Source organism: Saimiri boliviensis, chromosome 7 (genome assembly GCF_048565385.1).
Source record: "Saimiri boliviensis isolate mSaiBol1 chromosome 7, mSaiBol1.pri, whole genome shotgun sequence".
NCBI classification, from domain to species: Eukaryota; Metazoa; Chordata; class Mammalia; order Primates; family Cebidae; genus Saimiri; species Saimiri boliviensis.
This window is the reverse complement of record NC_133455.1, coordinates 15285349-15307510: the sequence shown is the minus strand read 5'-3', so window position 1 is coordinate 15307510 and position 22162 is coordinate 15285349. Positions and strand designations below refer to the sequence as shown.

At 44.1% G+C, this 22162-nt stretch overlaps 1 protein-coding gene across 3 annotated transcripts in view; it reads right to left on the bottom strand.

The window, feature by feature from the left end:
- Window positions 1-22162, bottom strand: part of KSR2 (kinase suppressor of ras 2) — a 532721-nt gene that overhangs the window by 308184 nt on the left and 202375 nt on the right. For all 3 annotated transcript variants that reach the window (XM_074402180.1, XM_074402181.1, XM_074402182.1), the window contains exon 4: window positions 7532-8045. In XM_074402180.1, the coding sequence (XP_074258281.1) occupies window positions 7532-8045 (514 nt within the window). The remainder of the gene's footprint in view (window positions 1-7531; window positions 8046-22162) is intronic.

Below are 22162 nucleotides of genomic sequence, written 5' to 3'. Positions count from 1 at the left end.
GGAGATACTACTGGGGACAGGCGGAAAAACCGAACACATCATCTGATAAACACCAGCAAGGGTGTGCCTGAGAGCACCAAGGACAAAGGGCCTAAAAATAGCCTTCCTTGGCCAGGCACAGTGGCTTATGCATGTAATCCCAGCACTTTGGGAGACCGAGATGAATGGATCACCTGAGGTTAGGAGTTCGAGACCAGCCTGACCAACATGGCAAAACCCTGTCTCTACTAAGCATGCAAAAATTAGCTTGGCGTAGTGGCAGATGCCTGTAATCCCAGCTACTCAGTTGGTTGAGGCAGGAGAATCCCTTGCACCCGGGAGGTGGAAGTTGTAGTGAGCCGAGATCACATCATTGCACTAAAGCCTAGGTGACAGAGCAAAACTACATCTCAAAAAAAAAAAATAGCCTTCCTCCAACCCAAGACTTCCTTCGGTATTGTGTGCTTGAAAAATCACAGGAATCAACAGTTGTGAAAGCTTTGGATCCTGTTCACAGAGATCTGTGACTGCTGAAACTCAGATTCATTTCATTAAGAGGAAATAAAAGCAGACTGAATACTGCCAAGTTAGCCACAGAGATGGTTCCCTAACATAAAAGTGAGAACATGCAGTATTTGGTTTTCTGTTCCTGTGTTAGCAGGACTACAGGACTGAAGGAGAGAAGAACCCAGACAGGAAAGAAAGGTAACTGGAACCAGGATGCACTGAATAGCTCTGGAAGTATCTCTGGCTACATTTCACATACTAGAGGGTAAAGACTTCTCAAACCTTTTCACCTACTCCCTGATGGGGTTTATTCTAGAATCAAAGCTGTTCAGAGTAGGAAGAGCCTCCAGTGGGGGAAAAAGAAAAGGACATACAGGCATATATTGTTGTATTGTACTTCACTCTACCGCACTTTGCAGACATCACATTTTTACAAATTGAAGGTTTGTGGCAACCCTGCATTGGGCAAGTCTATCAATGTCACATTTCCAACAGCACGAGCTCACTTCATGTCCCTGTGCCACATTTCAGTAATTCTAGCAATATTTCCAACTTTTTCATTATTATTATATCTGTTACGGTTATCTGTGATCAGTGATCTTTCACGTTACTATGGTAATTGTTTTGGGGTGCCCCAAACAGTGTCCATATGACAGTGAAGTAAATCTATCAATGTTACATGTGTTCTAACTGCTGCATGAACAGGCTATTCCCCATCTCACTCCTTTTCCTGGGCCTCCCTATTTTCTGAGACACAATAATATTGAAATTAGCCTCTAATTGTTTCAGTGAAAGGAGGTTGTACATCTCTCACTCTAAATCATAAGCTAAAAGTGATTAAACTTAGTGAGGAAGATATGTCAAAAGCTGAAATGAGAGAAAAGCTAGGCAAGTTGTGAAGGCAAGGTAACATTATTTTCCTTAAGGAAACCAAAAGTGCTATTCCTGTGAGCACACAAATGACAGGAAAATAAAACAGCCTTATTGTTGATATGGAGAAAGTTTTAGTGGTCTGGATGGAAGATCAAGCCAGACACAACATTCCCTTAAGCCAAAGCCTAATCCAGAGGAGGGCTCTAACTCTCTTCAATTCTATGCAGGCTGAGAGAGGTGAGGAAGCTGCAGAAGAAAATCTGGACATCAGCAGAAGTTGGCTCATGAGGTTTACGGAAAGAAGTTGTCTCCATAACATAAAAGTACAAAGGAAAGCAGCAAGTGCTGATGGAGAAGCTGCAGCGAGTTATCCGGAAGATCTAGCTAAAATCATTGATGAAAGTGGTTACACTAAAGAACAGATTTTCAGGCCAGGCGCGGTGGCTCAAGCCTGTAATCCCAGCACTTTGGGAGGCCGAGGCGGGCAGATCACGAGGTCAAGAGATCGAGACCATCCTGGTCAACATGGTGAAACCCCGTCTCTACTAAAAATACAAAAAAATAGTTGGGCATGGTGGCGCATGCCTGTAATCCCAGCTACTCAGGAGGCTGAGGCAAGAGAATTGCCTGAACCCAGGAGGCGGAGGTTGCAGTGAGCCGAGATCGCGCCTTTGCACTCCAGCTTGGGTAACAAGAGCGAAACTCCATCTCAAAAAAAAAGAAAAAAAGAACAGATTTTCAATGTAGACGAAACAGTCTTATATTCAAAGAAAATGCCATCTCTGAGACTTTCAGAGCTAGAGAGGTGAAGTCAAGGCCTGGCTTCAAAGCTTCAAAGAACCGGCTGACTCTCTTGTTAGGGACTACTGCAGCTGGGGACTTTAAGCTGAAGCCAATGCTCATTTATCATGCCAAAAATTCTAGGGCTCTTAAGAATTATGCTAAATCTACTTTGCCTGTATTTTATAAATGGAACAACAATGCCTGGATGATGGCACATTTGTTCACAGCATGGTTTACTGAACATTTTAAGTCCACTGTTGAGACCTACTGTTCAGAAAAAAACAAGACTCCTTTCAAAATATTACTGCTCATCAATAGTGCACCTGCTCACCCAAAACCTCTCATGAAGATGCACAAGCAGATTATGTGATTTTCATTCTTGCTAATACATCCATTCTGCAGCCCATGGATTAGGAGTAATTTTATCTTTCAAGTCTTATTATTTCAGAAATACATTTTATAAGGCTATGCTGCCATAGATAGTGATTCCTCTGACAGATCTGGGAAAAGTAAAATAAAAACCTTCTAGATGCCAGGTACAGTGGCTCACACCTGTAATCTCAGCATTTTAGGAGGCCAAGGTGGGTGGATCACCTGAGGTCAGGAGTTCATGACCAGCCTGGCCACCACGGTGAAACCCTGTCTCTACTAAAAATATAAAAATTAGCCAGGTATGGTGGTGGGTGCCTATAATCCCAGCTACTGATGCTGAGGCAGGAGAATCACTAGAACCCAGGAGACGGAGGTTGCAAGGAGCTGAGATTGCTGTATTGCACTCCAGGCTGGGTGACAGAGCAAAACTCCATCTCAAAAAAAAAAAAAAAAAGAACCTTCTGGAAAGGATTCACCATTTTGGATGCCATTAAGAACATTCATTATTCATGGAAGGAGGTCAAGATATCAACATTAACAGTAGTTTGGAAGAAGCTGATTCCAACCCTCATGGATGACTTTGAGGGGTTCAAGATTTCCATGGAGGAAGTAACTGCAGATGTGGTAGAAAGAGCAAGAGAACTAGAACTAAAAGTGGAGACTGAGGTGGAAACTGAACTGCTGCAATTTCATGATAAAACTTAAATAGACAAGGAGTTGATTCTTATGGATGAACAAGGAAAGTGGTTTCTTGAGATGGAATCTGCTCCAGGTAAAGATGCCTTGAGCATTGTTGAATTGACAACAAACATTTTAGAACATTAAATAAACTTAGCTGACAAAGCAGTGGCAGGGTCTGAAAGTATTTACCCTAATTTTGAAAGAAGTTCTACTAGGCTATCAGACAGCATCACATGCTACAGAGAAATCTTTTGTAAAAGAAAGAGTCTATCTATGTAAAAAAAACTGCATCGTTGTCTTATTTTAAGAAATTGTCAAAGTCAGCCCAACCTTCAGCAACCGCCACCCTGATCAGTCAGCAGCCATTAACATCGAAGCAAGACCCTCCACCAGCAAAGAGCATGGCTCGCCGCAGGCTCACATGATCATCAGCATTTTTTAGCATTAAAATATTTCTAAATGAATGTATGTACATTGTCTTTTAAGACATAATGCCATCACACACTTAATAGACTATAGTATGATATAAAACACAACTTTTCTATGTACTGAGAAACCCAAAAATTTGTGTGCTTCACTTTAGGTTCTTAATCATGGTGGTCTGGAACCAAACTCACAATATCTCTGAAGGACGCCTGTACTTATCTGAGACAAGTTTTACAAAACAACGCTAAAACGCTTACCATATGCAATGTGTTCCAATATATTCTAGTCTAGGCTAGTCTATTTCATTTTTTTAATGCTGATCACAACCCATTAAAATGATGCTACCAACCACAAATGGGTCATGACAACGAATTTAAAAACACAAATGTATTCTAACCTCTTGGTTCCATAGCTGAGAAAGCTAAGACTCAGAGAGGTTAAATCCAAGGTCAAAAGGCTACTTCCTGGCAGAATCAGGACTAGTTTAGACCCAGGTAAATGATGACTGTTGCTATCACTTTAATAATTGGGACTCTCCTCAATGAATGCCTCCTCGATAAATCCTGGTCAGAATTCCCTTCTATCCATAACCCCTGCTGCTGACATTGTTCAGGCTGCTGTTGTTTCTGTCGTCGTTTTTTTTGTTGTTGTTGTTGTTGTTGTTTTAACACCCCCAGGCCTGCTTCCCTGATATCCCTGTGAACCTGGAGGCATGGTCCCGGGCTAAATGGTCCCATGGCATTTTCCATATCACCAAACTGACCACTCTGTTCCTCTCCTCTACTGCTTCCTTGCCATGAGCCACAGCATCCCCCAAGGTGGGCCAAGGAACTACCAGCCTTGAGGAAGTGACGAGCTTGATAACTCAGCCAGAAGAAACCTGAAGGGCAGAGCTTAACTCCACCTGAGTCCTGATATACAAATTCCAAGATGCACTAAAGATGGCCAAGTCACTTTGGAAGACCCTGAAGAAGTGGGCCATTCAGCCCTATGTAGGCAGAAAAAACCCTTCAGGGGTCTAGGAAAAAAATCACATTTAAAAACCAAAGGGCTTCCTCTCTCACTTGGCTGCCATCTTGCAGATTGAAAGATGATGTGAGGCCAGGCACAGTGGCTCACACCTGTAATCCTAGCACTGTGGGAGGCTGAGGTGGGTGGATCACCTGATGTCAGGAGTTCAAGACCAGCCTGGCCAACATGACGAAACCTTGCCTCTACTAAAAAAAAAATACAAAAAATTAGCCGGGCTTAGTGGCACATGCCTGCAATCCCAGTTACTCAGGAGGCTGAGATGGAGGATCGCTTGAATCAGGGAGGCGGAGGTTACAGCAAGCCGAGATTGCGCCATTGTACTCCAGCCTGGGGCAACAAGAGTGATACTCTGTCTTGAAAAACAAAAAAAACAAACAAAAAAAGATGATGTGTCTGGAGAGTTGGCTTTCTGATCAAGTTTCGCCTTACTAGGTGGTGCATACTGGGAAGGGTACAGAATGTGGATGCACCGTAGCAAGCAGACTCCAAATGCCTCTTCCACCTTCCACCTTAGCAACCTGCACTCCCAGCCTTCCTATAACTCTCCCCCAATGTCTTCACCTTGAGGTTTCAGCAAGCCCCAATCTCTGTGGCTCTCACAAAACCATGCAAATCAAACCCAACTCCAATCAGAAAAGCATCTATCCTCTGCTTCACCCTCAGAGGTCTCAAACATGCATTCCATCTCTCCAAGCCAGGTTTCATACAGCAACTTGAATATGAGTGTTGTAAAATCACGTGTTCTACGTCAATCACTTTACGGCACTCCCAGTGCTTCAGAAAAGAGAATCACACTCTACCCCACAGCTTCAGACAGGGCTTAGTAAACACAGTTCATGGGCCAAATTGGGCCAGGTGCCTGTTTTTATAAATAAAGTTTTATTGGAACACTGTCATGCCCATTTGTTTACCTATTAACTGTGCTGCTACCTGATAGAGTTGAGTTCAGCTGCAACAGAGACCAAATAGTCTGCAAAGCCTGAAAGTATTTACTATCTGCCCTTGTACAGAAAAAGTGTACCAACCCCTGGCTTACAGAATCCTGCCTCTTTTTTTTTTTAACGGCGATAAAATACACATAACATAAAAGTTACCATCTTAACCATTTGTCAGTGTATGGTATTAAACTCAGTGGTAGTAAGTACACTGGCATTGTTGCACAATCATCACCACCATCCATCTCCAGAACGCTTCATCATCCCAAACTAAAAGTCTATACCTGATAAATAATAACTCCCCATTCTCCCTCCCCTCAGCCCTGGCATCCACTGTTCTACTTTCTGCCTCTATTTATCTGTCTACTCTAGGCATCTCATATCAGTGGAATTATACAGTACTTATTTTCATGTGTCTGGCATATTTTACTTAGCATGCTGTCTTCAAGGTTCACTCATGTTGTAGCATAGATCAGAAGTTCCTCCCAGGTTAGGCGCAGTGCCTCACACCTGTAATCCCAGCACTTTAGGAGGCCAGGGTGGGCAGATCACTTGAGGTCAGGAGTTTGAGACCAGCCTGGCCAACATGGTGAAACCCCATCTCTACTAAAAGCACAAAAAATTAGCCAGGCATGGTGGCACAGGCCTGTAGTCCCAGCTAATGGCTTGAATCTGGGAGGCAGAGGTTGCAGTGAGCTGAGATCACACCACTGCACTCCAGCCTGGGCGACAGAGGAAGACTCCATCTCAACAAAAAGAGAAGTTCCTTCCTTTCTAAGGTTGAATAATATTGCATTGTATGGATAGACCACATTGTGTTTATTCATTTTTCTACTTATAGACACAGGTTGTTTCTACTTTTTGGCTACTGTGAATAGCACAGCAACCTGCCTAACCCTACATCACACAACTGCTCCCTCCCCTACAGGGGTCTGCTGTCGATTTCCCCAGTATGTCCTGCTTCCTTCCACCTTCGACTGAGATGAGCCGTGGATATAAAATATACATTCAGTTTCAAAGACTTTGTATTTTTTTTTTTTTTTTTTACGGAGTTTCACTCTTGTTACCCAGGCTGGAGTGCAATGGCGCAATCTCGGCTCACCGCAACCTCCGCCTCCTGGGTTCAAGCAATTCTCCTGCCTCAGCCTCCTGAGTAGCTGGGATTACAGGCACACGCCACCATGCCCAGCTAATTTTTTTGTATTTTTAGTAGAGACGGGGTTTCACCATGTTGACCAGGATGGTCTCCATCTCTTGACCTCGTGATCCACCTGCCTCGGCCTCCCAAAGTGCTGGGATTACAGGCTTGAGCCACCGCGCCCGGCCTGACTTTGTATTTTTTAAATGCAAAATATCTCAGTAATGACATTTTACATTGATTCTACGTTAAAATATCATTTTCATATAGTGTGTTAAATGACGTATTATGACAATATCACTTGTTCCTTTTCATTCTTTTTAATGTGACTACTAGAAAGTTGAAGGTTAATATAAGCCTCCTATCCTATTTCTAGGAGCAGCACTAGGCTGGACTCTGCAGGGGTTGGCAAAAGTTTTCAGTAAAAAGCCAGATGGTAAATATTTTCAGCTCTGTGGGCCATTCTCATTCTGCCATCTTCACACAAAAGAAGCCATAGGCAACACATAAAGGAATGATTGTGGGTGTGTTCCAATACATTTTATTTACAAAATCAGGCCGGCTATCAGATTTAGCCCCTAGGCTTTAGAGTATTAATCACATTTTTTAAAAATGGCCAGTTCTGGGAAATTCTGTTCTATTCATTTTCTCAGAACCGTCTGTAAAAAGCGATCTTTCATTCAACCAGAGACTGGAACACAAGTCTGTACCCGGCTTCCCTGACCTGGGCAGCTCCTGGGGCCACCGCGCAGCCCCTGCCAAGCCAGGGCTGGACCGCCCCAGGGCACCCACCAAGTGCACTCACTTGGGCGTATGGGCCTCGTCCACGCGGTGCGCCAGCTGGAACTCGTGAGATTTGCTCCGATGCAGTGCGGTGAACCCCGGGATCAAGTGTATCAGCTTTCGGGAGGAGGGCGGTGGGGTCCCCGGGGGCTTCAGCTTGTTCTTCTTCCTCATGGGCGGCGTGCCCGGCGGGGTCACGGTGGTGACGATGTTGGGGGTGCGTGGTGGGGTGCGGACCGCGTGCCGCTGCCGGGGCGATGGGGGCAGGGAACGGTGGCCCGACTCCAGTGGCGGGGGCGGGCACAAGCCCGGGTAGGCGTCCACAGTAAGCCTCTCCACGTGGGTGTACACAGGGGCCCCGGGAGTGGGGCTGGTGTGACAATAGTGCTGGACGCACTTGGACTGGACCCTGGGGCTCTGCGAGAGATGGGTGCGGATCCACGGGGTGGACTCTGGGGGGCACACGGGATTGTTCTCCTTCCCCGTCTCTGTGGTGGGCCACTGGATGGTCCAGTCTTGTTTGGAAAGGTTGCCTCCTGAGTTGGAACAGAAGAGCAGAGACAATAGGTAAGCCGTGAGAAAGCCAGGTGAGTTACACCATATACACCATTACATCATGTGCACACTATACCACGTGCCCATCACATCATATGCATGTTACACTATATGCCTGTTATATAATATATATGTTATCTCATATGCAAATTACATCATATGCACATTATGTCATGTGCCCATTCACATCATAGGCCTGTTACATTATATACCTGTTACATCACATGCATGTTACATCATATGCACATTATATGTGTATTCCATCATATTCACATTGTATCATATGCATATTACATCATATGCATGTCACATTATATGCACATTACATCATATGCATGCTATTTCATATGCCCATTACATCATATAGACATCCTATCATATGCATGTTACATCACACCCACGTTACATCATAAGCATATTTGCATAAATCCAACCACCCCCACTTGGCCCCTCCAAAAAAAGAATTCAATCCCTTTATTGACCCTGTTACCCTATTCCCCATTCAACAGCCTTGCCTTCCTCTGCCCCATCGTTGGTTAGACCCCACAGCCCAAATGCTCAGAAAAGCAAAGAAGTTAATTCTTGCCTTTTGAGCTTCCCAAGGTCCCAGTTTCGGAAGTTTCAAAGTGATTTAAAGGACTTCAAAGGATAACTTTTCCCTTACATGGAAATTTTAATACCTAACCCTCATGTGAGACACACAAATTCCAAGGAAGTCAAGTTCATCCTTAGTCCCTCCCTGACCACTTCCTTGGTCACCACATACTTCTTCCAGATCTATGTCGCCATGTTCTCATTCATGCATTTGTCCAGTAAACATTCTGTGAGTGCCAACTATGCCCCTTTGCTTGAGAAAGACACAAAAGCAACACAGACGAGACCCTGGTCCCCTGGACTTACATTCTGCCGAAGCAGAGTCATGATAGATAAGAAAGCATGCTCACCAATGGATTTCACATGGTTATTGGTGCTGGGAAAGAAATAAACAGAATGATGTGATAAAAATATGGGTGGCTGGGCACAGAAGCTCACGTCTGTAGTTTCACCAATTTGGGAGGCCAAGGTGGGCAGATAAATTGAGGTCAGGAGTTCAAGACCAGCCTGGCTAACATGGTGAAACCCCGTCTCTACTAAAAATACAAAAAATTAGCCAGGCATGGTGGCATGCACCTGTATCCCAGCTACTGGGGAGGCTGAGGTAGGAGAATTGCTTGAACCCAGAAGGCAGAGATTGCAGCAAGCCAAGATTGTGGCCCTGCACTCCAGCCTGAGCTACAGGCTCTCTCTCTACACACAAATCATGTGCTACACAGCTCAGCCAGAAAGCACCAAGGGCCGATGCATACAAAAACCTAGGCGAATCTCCAGATAGTTAGGCTGAGCAAAAAATGCCAACCCCAAAAGGTTACATACTGTATGACTCCATTTATTTGAAATGACAACATTTTTGAAACAGAAGATAGATTGACGGTTGCCAGGGGTTAGGGATGGCAGAAAAGGGAGTAGGAGAAAAGTGGATGTGGTGAGAGGAGAGCCATACAAGGGAACCCTGGAGTGCTGGAACTCTCCTGCATCTTGATGGCGGTAAATACATGAACCTACACAGGTGATCAGATCACACAGAAGTAGATCTATTGTGGTGGCTCGTGACTGTAATCCCAGCACTTTGGGATCAAATAATTCCAAATGTACAAGGCAGTAAGATCACGTGAGCCCAGGAGTTCAAGACCAGCCTGGGTGACACAGTAAGACCTTCTCTGTACAGGAAGTAAAAAAATCAGCCAGGCACAGTGGTGCACTCTGTAGTCTCAGCTACTTGGGAGGCTGAGGTGGGAGGATCCCTTAAACCTCAGGAGGTCAAGGCCGCAGTTAGTCATGTTCATGCCACTGCACTCCAGCCTGGATGACAGAGTGAGACCCTGCCTCAAAAAGAAAAATACATAGAACTAAATGTACCCAGAGACACAGACACACACACACACACACACACACACACACACACACGAGTGAAAATAAAGCTGGGGAAATCTGAACAAGATTGGTGGATTGTATCAACATCAATATTCTGTGATATTCTATTTGGTGATACTGTACCATGGTTCTCAAAATGTTACCATTGGGAAGAACTGGGCAAAGTATAGAAGGGATGTCTGTATTATTTCTTATACCTACATGTGAATCTACAATTACTTCAATCAAAAATGTCCATTTTAGAAATTAAAAATAAAATCCAAGAATACAGAGGGTCTACTTTAGCAGAGTGATCAGGGAAAGCCTCCTAAGGAAGTGACATTCATGCTGGCCTGTGAAGGACAGGAAGGGCATCGTCACACCAAGAACAGAGCACACCAGGCTGGGAAATGAGACAGGCTGAGGTCTAGAAGTAGGAAGGGCTTTTTTTTTTAATTATTCTAATAGTTTATTAGAAAGAATAAACACTTTTTTAAATCCCCACTGTTATGAATTCAAATTGAGGTTTTCAGCCCTGGTATAAACTGAATCAAAAAAAAAAAAAAAAAAAAAAAAAAAAAAAAAAAAAAAAAAACGAATGAGAGAGAGAAGGAAATTTAAAAATCCAATGGTAGACCAGGCATGGTGGCTCTCACATCTGTAATCCCAGCACTTTGGGAGTCTGAGGCAGGTGGACCACCTGAGGTCAGGAGTTCAAGACCAGCCCGACCAGCATGGTGAAACCCCATTGCTACTAAAAATACAAAAAAAATCAGCCGGGTGTGGTGGCATGTGCTGGTAATCCCAGCTACTTGGGAGGCTGAGGCATGAGAATCGCTTGAACCCAGGAGGCAGAGATTGCAGTGAGGTCAGATCACACCATTGCACTCCAGCCTGAGCGACAAGAACAAAACTCTCTCTCAAAAAAAGAAAAAAAATTCAATGTCATATTAACATTTTTCATTCATTTGACATATTAACAGTGCAAATACAAATTTGGTCTAAAGATAGACTCTCATGCAACTATGTAAAGCCTTTCTGCATCCTCCCTGCTAACAGCTCTAAATGCATCAAAACCAAACAATACCAAATGTACAGGCTTCAAAACCATCTAAGTTAGGGAAGTCACTTTCCTAGGTCTCTTTCCGGAATACCTGCATGAAAGCGGTGTTCCCAAGTTGTGGTGACAATGGGGTGACACTCAAGGAGAGGTTGAAGGGACAGGTGAGAACAGACTGCCAGATCTGTGGGCTAAGGTGCAGACTGGCTTTCACATCAAGTTCAACAGGAAGCCATCGAGAGTTTTGAGGCAGGGGAGGCACTGATTGAAAGTTCATTTCTCAGAGATCACTCAGGCTGCTGCAGGGAAAAGTAGAACCCAATTAAGGGATATCTCAGGGAGTTGCAAGAGATGTTGCAAGCTCTGGCTTGGGTGGTGGCAGCAGAGATGGAGAGAATTCAGCCAGGTGTCAATGAAGAAAGACCGGCCAGAACCCAGAGGAAGGCAGCCACATGGGCACTTCCATCATGGGCCAAGGAAGAAGATTTGGGGCAGAAAGAAATTCCTGGCTGACTAGCAATAACGATAATAATCACTATAACGACCGTAACAAGAGCTAATTTATAGCGCATTTCACTGTTTCCAAAGTGCTCTCATGAACACTGACTCGCTGTCCCGTTTTTTAATTAAAACAACTCATTTTGTTATTATACATTCATTACAGAAAAATTAGAAAATTGAGATAAGAAAAAAAGGCAATGCTGTCCTACAGCCTAGCCATCGTCCCTGTCAATCTGATTCTAGAGACTTCCAACTGTTTTGAGGTGGATTTTTTTTTTTTTTGAGGAAAAAAATATGCCGTTAAGACCGTATTTAATGGTTCGTCTGTCTTCTTCACTTGTTATATTGGGACTGTTTTACATCTAACTTAATTTTTTTAACTCTGTGTGCAAAGGGCCATATTAATTTCCATTTTATAGGTAAGGAAACTGATGCAAAGCGATGAAGACGTGCCTGAGGTCACAAGAGAGATGCTAACTGGCAGCCAGATTCAAACCTGAAACTTCAGCCACCTCAACAAGCAGGGGATGAGGATGCCTGTGGAAGAGAACTGGGGCCCCCAATTGCCATCATAGGTCGTTCAAATGGGAATAGATCCTGAAATAAAGGCTCGTTTTTCAAAAGGATCTCCTTTTCCCTCCTCCCAGGCTTGCCAGAACACTCTACTGAAGTCGCCATCCTTACAGTATCTACTCTCAAATACTGACACATACACATTAGCCCAGTGAGTAGGAGAGTCAACGCTGGAGTCAGATGACTTGCGCTCCAAATCTGACTCCCGCCCACTTACGGCTGTGTGACCTTGGGCACTCATCTAACTTCTCTGAGTCTTGGCCTTGTCACCTGTGCAATGAGACAATAATAAAACCTACCTCAGGAACTACTATGAGGATCAAATGCACAAATACAAGTCACATGCTTAGCACAACTCTCACACACGATAGGTGCCCCATAAATGCTAGCAATTGGCATTGTAATTCTCAACACTGGGGTAATACATCATTATCTGCTCTTTAAAGAGTGTGTAGTGATTCTGACAGCTTTACCATTCTTACTCTTTATACAGTGAGGAAGCTGACGTTTAGCTGAAGCTAAATAGCTCTAAGAACTAGGAATAGAACAGAGAATCCAGTTAAGACAAGTTTCTCCATCACCCAATACATCAGTAAGCTCTGGATTGATGTATTTGCTCTGGGAATACAAACTCATTGTCAAGTTAGCCTAAGTAAAGTCTGTTTAAGAAAGTAAATCTATTTCCTAAGCTGTCTTAATCAAATACTGCACCACGAAGCCACAAAGTAGTGCTTTAGGCATTAACATTACAAGCTGTTGCCCATCCTGAATGAAATGGAAAGAATATGGAATTGGGAACCAGAAGAATCCAACAGAATTCTGGTTACACCACTGACCAGCTCCGTGACCTTGGCCAAATTCCTTAACCTCCCTGAGCTTCAGTCTGGGGGCTCATAAAATGGGAATAATTATGGCTTTGTTGGAGGGTACAGTGAAGAGTAAGTATTTATTTCACAAATATTTGAACACCTTTTATGTACCAGGCACCATTCTGGACACCAGAATAGAACAACAAATAAAACACACCCAAAAAACCCTGTTTTTGCAGAACTCACATTCTTAGTACGGAAACAGATGAAAAACATAGATGAACAAATGTATCATATATGTCATGACAGTAAGTGCTCTAGAAAGAAGAAAAGCAGGGCACAGAGACAAAAAAAAAAGTGCTGGGGGCTATTTTAATCAGAAAAGGATGAAGAGGTGACAGTGGACATGTGAGCAGATATCAGAATGAAGCAAGGACTGAATTAATACGATAAAGTGATCAAACCATCAGACAGAGCCTGGGCCATAATGTCAATGCTGACAAATGGCAGATGATTGAAGATGGATGAAAACATCTATTCTGGGTACCTTGTGACTCATCCCCTTTGTCCCCAGGCATAACTATGCCAGCCCCTGCCCTCAAGATGCTTCCAGTCTAATGAAAAGGATCAATAATCAATAAACTCTCACTGCAATTCCATCCTAGGTACAGATCTCAAATAATTGAAAGCAGGGACTCAAATACTTGTAGACAAATGTTCGCAGCAGCACTATTTACAATGCCAAAAGGTGGAAGCAACCCAAGAGTCCATCAACTAAGGAATGAATAAACAAAATGTGGTATGTCCATATAATGGAATATTATTCACCCACAAAAAGAAAGAAGTACTGATTCATGTGACAATGTGGATCAACCTTAAAAAACACTGTGCTAAGTAAAAGAAGCCAGACACAAAGAGTCATACATCCTTTTCCTGATTCCATTTATATGAAATATCCCAAAGAGGCAAATCTATAGAGAAAGAGAGCAGATTCGTGGTTGCCAGGAGCTGGGGCTGGTGGGGAATGGGGAATGACTGTTAACAGGCGTGGGTTTTTTGGGGGGTGATGAAATAGGTTTGGAACTAAATAGAGGTTATGGTTGCACAATCTTGTGAGTGAACTAAATGTCACACCCTGGTTCACTTCGAAATGATTCATTTTACATTACATGAACTTCCCCTACATAAAATGAATCAATAAGTACTCACAATACCAAACACAGAATCCTAAGTCAGAAAAATTGCTGGAGCATACAAGGCACAGAGGAGAGAAACCCTGCTGGCTGGGAAGTGGGGGTGGGTAGGAGAAGGCTGCCTGGAGGAGGTGGCACCTAAGCACAGAACTTGAGGGTGAAGAAGCGTTCCTAGGAAAGGCGGCAGCGAGGTGGGTGATAGCAGAAGGATGGTGACAGAGAGACCAGCAGGGTCAAGGGGCCAGGAGATGAAGGACGTGGGAGTTTGGAGAATTGCCAGCTGTTCAGTATGGCTGGAGTTATTTTGTGGGGGAGAAGTGGGGGAGACAGAGTCTCGCTCTGTTGCCCAAATTGGAATATGGTGGCACGATCTCAGCTCACTGCAACCTCGACCTTCTGGGGTTCAAGCAATGCTCATGCCTCAGCCTCTCAAGTAGCTGGGACTACAGACTCCTGGCCTCAAGTGATGCACCCGCCTCAGCCTCCTAAAGTGCTAGAATTACAGGTGTGAACCACCATGCCCAGCCAAGCTGGAGTTATTTTGAGGGAGGAAAAAATCTGAGCCAGGCTGGAGAGGAAGGGAAGGGAGGACCATCCAGGGATTTGCTCTTCTAAATAGCAGGGGATGTTGAGAGCTAAGGGCATTGTGACTGATCCCCTTGCCACTGGCCTCCCAGAGAAGGAGATGGTCTCCTCCAAAGCTCCTAGAGACCTGCTGCAGCTGAGGGCTTGTGACAATCAAACCTGGTAATGGGTGTGGTGGAAGCTCTGCTCCACCACAGGGGAGGGGCTGAAACTCCCCTAATCATCCATGATAATGGGATGGAAGCTAACTTTCTGCAGGGGTATAGGGCATATTGCTATATCCTTGAGGCTTGGGCCCCAAACTCCTGCTCATGCCAAGGAAGGGCTGGCTTTCCTAGTGGGCAAATGCAGGTAAGTGGATTGGAGCTGGAGGCCAAGCTTCTGCCCACAACATTCCTGCTGAATGGCAGCTCCTGATCATACCAGGGGCGGGGCTGGTGCTTCTTTGATTATATGGCTTAGAAGTCATGCAGCCCAATGGATGGGATCCATGGGGTCCTCCCGGAGCCCAGTGTGCTGGCCAAGGGTGCGAAAGGACAATGGTGAGTGGGGACTATACCTGCCACTCCTCCCATCCGTGTGCGGTTAAAGGTGTCCCAGAAACCCTGGTGCACAGGCTGTATGGGCCTCCATCCTTGCTGCTCAACAGGGCCTCTGTGTGTAGGGAAGCTGAGCATCATGGAAACATGTCTCTGACCATGGTGTGGAGAAAGGATTGGACAGGGCCTGAGCGGCAGCCAGAGCCCAGCCTGAGGCTCCTGGAGGCATCTGGACGGGAGATCATGAGGACCTGGGATAGTTGTGGCCGTGGAGATAGAGAGAGGTGAACTGACTATATATTAGAGGAGAAAAAAGAAAAAATAGCTAACATTTATTGAATTTACACATAAAAAGTTACAGACCCACAGAACCAACCAACAAAGCGGGTAGAATTTATTCTGTCTTACAGATGAGGAAACTGAGGCACAGAGAGGTCAAGTGGCTTGCTCAAGGCCACACAGCCTTGTCCAAGAAGGGCATGTGGGGTTTGGGACTTCACCTGACCCATAACCAGAATACTAAGTCCAGGCTGATGTCCCAGTTGCTAGCCTGGGTCACACAGTGGTCGGTGGCATTGATCACAGCAACAGGAAATACAGGAGAAGGAAATTGAGCACAGAGGAGGTGCCAAGCTCAGGATCAGACAGGCTGAGTCAGGTTCCTACAGGACACCCAAGAGGAGATTCTGAGATGCAGCTGAACCTCAACTTCTCCTTCTCCCAGGAACCCCAGGATCACTCCCCAGGAAGAAGTTATTTTTCTAGCCTGAAAAGATTGATCATGAAATTCTAAAATCTCATCTTAGTGGGTTTTCTTTCCTACAAAGACATGACGATTTAATCACGTTCACCTACTGTTCCTCTCCCATTTGATCTCCAAATCTCCAGAGCAAACATCTCATGACCCTGAATTACATGCCGGTAATGCAGGTCTGGAAGAGGGCGGGTCATGAGCCTGTCACTCACTGACTAATTCCCACAGACAGGAAGATACCTCTGCATATGGAAGGCTTGCTTTCTGAACTGAAAGAACAAGAGTTAATTCTCCTAAGTCAACATCAACACTTAGACATGAATTTGTCCCTACTGTGCCTCACTGTGAGTCAGTTTCTTCCTCTGTGCAATGGGGATAGCAACAGAGTTTCCCCCAGGATTGCTCTGAAGATTAAATAAAAGCATGCAAGAGCATTTAGCTTCATTCCCTAGCACACAGTCAATGTCATAGAAATATTCATGTATGAAGAGTATAAAACCATCTGTTTCACAGGACACCACCAAAGATTAAATAAATGCATAAAGTGCTTTCCATTGAGCCCAACACAGAGCTTGCACTCAAGAACCATCCAGTTCTGCCAGGTGTGGTGGCTCATGCATGTTATCCCAGCACTTTGGGAGGCTGAGGCTGATGGATCACCTGAAGTCAAGAGTTCAAGACCAGCCTGGCCAACATGGCACAAAACCCTATTTCTACTAAAAATACAAAAATCAGCCAGACGTGGTGGCGCACGCCTGTAATCCCAGCTACTCAGGAGGCCAAGGCAGGAGAATCACTTGAACCTGGGAGGGGGAGGTTCCAGTTAGCTGAGATCACGTCATTGCACTCCAGCCTGAGCGACAAGAACAAAACTCCATTTTAAAATAAAAAAATAAAAGAATCATCCAGTCCTCATCCCTGGTCTTAGCAAGTACTAACTCTGACAGAATAAAAAAGCCCACGATATCAGAAGCCACTGAGCCTTTACTTTAGGTTGAACCACGGCCTCCAGTGCCTTTTTTGTGCATAGGATCTTTGCAGAGACAATCAAGTTACGACGAGTTAATACCAGATCAGGATGCATCCTAAGTCCCATGGTCTGTGTCCTTATGAGATGAGAAGAAGACATAGAGGAAAACATCATGTGAAGACAGAGGCAGGGGCTGGAATGATGCAGCTACAAACCAAGGCACAGCAAGGATCACAGGCCACCCGCTGAAGCTGCGGGACAGGTGTGGAACCAATTCTTCCCCAGAGCTTTTGAAGGCATCATGGCCCTGTCAACACCCGATTTCAGACGTCAAGCCCCTAGAACTGTGGGAAAGTATATTTCTGCTATTTTAAGCCATCTAGTTTGTGGTGACTTTTTTTTTTTTTTTTTTTTTTTTTACAAAAGCCCTAGATAACTCACACATTTGCTGGACACTGACTGGGGGATCCTGATATAAAAGCCTACATGGGGAGTGCAGCAGCTGCCAGACTCCACATTAGGGGATCTGTTGCTTATCTCTCCTGCTGTAAAGTAGATGTTATTGACTGTTATCAACAAGTAATGTTATAAAACAGTTTATGCATGTATTCAATCCTCAGTGGCATCGAAATCAATGGTTTTACCTACTTTTTACATAAACATTTATACAACATTGTGAAAGGAAAATAAACCTTGGAGGTCCCAAAGTCACTAAGCTAAAGGGAAAGGTCAAGCTGAGAACTGTCTAGGACAAACTTGCTTCCCTTTCTATTCAAAGTCATCTCTCTGCTCACTGAGATCAATGCATATCTGATTGCCTCCCTTGGAAAGGCTAATCAGAAACTCAAAAGAATGTAACCATTTGTCTCTCACCTACCTGTGCCCTGGAAGCCTCCTCCCTGCTTGAGTTATCCCGCCTTTCTGGATGGAACCAATGTACATCTTACACATATTGACTGATATCTCCCTAAAACGTATGAAACCAAACTGTGTTCTGACCACCTAGGGCACATGCTGTCAGGACTGCCCGAGACTGTGTCATGGGTGCGTCTTCAGCCTTGGAAAAATAAACTTGCTAAATTAACTGAGACCTGTCTCAGATTTTCAGGGTTCACAACATTGACTGTGTGCTTGGGATGGGGCTAAATGCTCTAATGGCATCATTTTATTTAATCTTCAGAATAATTATGGGGTAAAGCTCTGCTGTTATCCCCATTCTACAGATGAAGAAACTGTAATGTTATCAACATGTAATGGATAAGGGACAGGTCATGGCTAAAGTCTCATAGTTGGTAGTAACCTACACCCGCACTTTCCCCTTAATCACAGGGCATCCTGCAGCTGAGCTGGGACCCACCTCTCCCCACAGCCTACAGTTCCCCCAAAGACACACAAACACACACTCACACATACGCACCATTCCTCCAAAGACATACAAACACACACACATACACACCATTCCCCAAAAAACACACACACACATACACATCATTCCCCCAAAGACACACAAACATATACACCATTTCCCCAAAGACACATAAACACACACACATACAACACCATTACCCCAAAGACACACAAACACACACACACACCATTCCCCCAAAAACACACACACACATACACATCATTCCCCCAAAGATACACAAACACACACTCACACATACACACCATTCCTCCAAAGACATACAAACACACACATACACACCATTCCCCCAAAAACACACACACATATACACATCATTCCCGCAAAGACATACAAACACACACTCACACATACACACCATTTCCCCAAAGACACACACACACACACACACCATTACCCCAAAGACACACACACACCATTACCCCAAAGACACACAAACACACACACATACACACCATTCCCCAAAAACACACACACATACACATCATTCCCCCTAAGACACACAAACACACACTCATACATACATACCATTTCCCTGAAGACACACACACACAACCATTCCCCCAAAGACATACAAACACACACTCACACATACACACAATTTCCCCAAAGACACATAAACACACACTCACACATACACACTATTACCCCAAAGACCCACAAACACACACACATACACAGCATTCCCCCAAAGACACATAAACACACACTCACACATACACACCCTTCCCCCAAAGACACACAAACACACACATACACACCATTCCCCAAAAACACACACACACATACACATCATTCCCCCAAAGACACACACACACTCACACGTACACACCATTCCTCCAAAGACATACACACACACATACACACCATTCCCCTAAACACACACACACACCATTTCCCCAAAGACACACAAACACACACTCACACATACACGCCATTCCTCCAAAGACATACACACACACACACAACATTCCCCCAAACACACACACACATACACATCATTCCCCCAAAGACACACAAACACACACACACACCATTCCTCCAAAGACATACACACACACATACACACCATTCCCCCAAACACACACACACACACACACCATTCCCCCAAACACACACAAACACACACTCACACATACACACCATTCCTCCAAAGACATACACACACACATACACACCATTCCCCCAAACACACACACACACACACATCATTCCCCCAAAGACACACACACTCTCACATACCATTTCCCCGAAGACACACACACACACACACCATTCACCCAAAGAGACACAAACGTACACTCACACATACACACTATTCCCCCAAAGACATACAAACACACACTCACACATACACATTACCCCAAAGACACACAAACACACACACATACACACCATTCCCCCAAAGACACAAACACACACTCACACATACACATCATTCCCCCAAAGACACACATACACTCACACATACACACCATTCCCCCAAAGACACACACACACATACATACCATTCCCCCAAAAACACACACACATATACACATCATTCCCCCAAAGACATACAAACACACACTCACACATACATACCATTCCCCCAAAGACACATAAACACACACACATACACACCATTCCCCAAAAACACACACATACATACACACCATTCCTCCAAATACAAACACACACATACACACCATTACCCCAAAAGCACACACACACACACACACATACACATCATTCCCCCTAAGACACACAAACACACACTCACACATACACACCATTTCTCCAAAGGCACATAAACACACACTCACATATACACACCATTACCCCAGACACACAAACACACACACACATACACACCATTCCCCAAAAACACACACACATATACACACCATTCCTCCAAAGACAAACACACACATACACACCATTCCCCCAAAAGCACACACACACACATACACATCATTCCCCCAAGACACACAAACACACACTCACACATACACACCATTTCTCCAAAGACACATAAACACACACTCACACATACACACCATTACCCCAAAGACACACAAACACACACATACACACCATTCCCCAAACACACACACACACATACACATCATTCCCCCAAAGACACACAAACACACTCACACATACACACCATTCCTCCAAAGACATACACACACACATACACACCATTCCCCCAAACACACACACACACACACAATCATTCCCCCAAAGACACACACACTCTCACACATACCATTTCCCCGAAGACACACACACACACCATTCACCCAAAGAGACACAAACATACACACACACACACACACACACAACCATTCCCCCAAAGACACACACACTCACACATACACATCATTCCCCTAAAGACACACATACACTCACACATACACACCATTTCCCCAAAGACACACACACACTCACACATATACACCATTCCCCCAAAGACACAAACACACACTCACACATACACACCATTCCCCCAAGGCCATAGGAGCATCGACTCACCCTCAAGTTTACTTTCCTTCCTTAAAGTTTGTTCTAAGTCTGAGACAGAGCAGAGAGGAAGAAAAGCCTTACCCTCTGCCAAATTATCTTTTCCTAGAAATTATCTTCCTCTCCACCCCTATACTTCAAAACCAGAAGTTTGGGGCTAAAAAAGCAAAAAGCCTCATTTCATTATCCAAATTACCAGCTTCTAAATTGACAGGGATTCAACTTCTCTCTGCTGAAAGCTTCAGCAGAGTTTCACTGATGAGCTGTATTGTATCAACTCTTCCCTCTCTCTTTTGATCATCTTTTTAATAAAGTCTGAGGGAAATAGGTAATTTATCATTTTAAATAGGAAAGGTGTGGTAGCAAGGGGTTCTGGGGGTTATTAATTGTCACCCTTGCCATCTTGTCATCCATTTCTGGAAAATCATTTTATTTCAAGTCTTGAAATCGGTGGGGAGAAGGGAATAGATTTTTAAGAATTGAAAGGTCTGAAGATTGATTAAAGACATTTCAAGGTGTAGGGGTTTTCGCTTGACATTCTCTGATAAGGGACTAAGAGAAATAAAAGCCATTCTCAAGAGAAAAAGTGATTTCAGAAAGTCTAAGCAAGTGTCTAACTTCTTTGTCCCTTCCCATTAAAATTTCATAAACAGGCAATCGTGTGGCTTAAATTCGTCTGAATTGTGGAGCCAGCATTGGAATCGACACAGTAGATTTTTTAGCTCTTCAGAGGCAGAAGTGACAGAGAGTCTACCATTCCAGGATCAACGCTGCTCGTGACTTTTGTGAATACTTCAATGCACTTGTTAGTTTAATCCTCAAAACTTTCTAGCCAGAAACAGAACTGTTAGATGCTGGCTGAAAATACTAGGCTGAAGTCATCGGTAGAAGAAAAAAATGGTTTTTGGTTTAAATTCTCATAGCTTTCTGGCAAGAGACAGAATTTTTAGACACTGGTTGAAAATATTTGACTGGAATCATGGGAAAAGCAAAGTATAATAATAATTAGTAGTAGTACAAATAATAATTACTGTTTACTGAGCACTTACTTTGTGCCAGATACTATTTTAAGTATTCACGTGCATTACCTCATAGTATTCTCACAAGACCCCATGAAGAAAATTCTGCTACTGTCAGGAACAGAGAATTATTTGAAAGGTTGAATTGCCATGGGTCACACAGCTAGTAAATGGTAGATCAGGGTTTCTGATCCAGATCTGTACCATCGAAGAG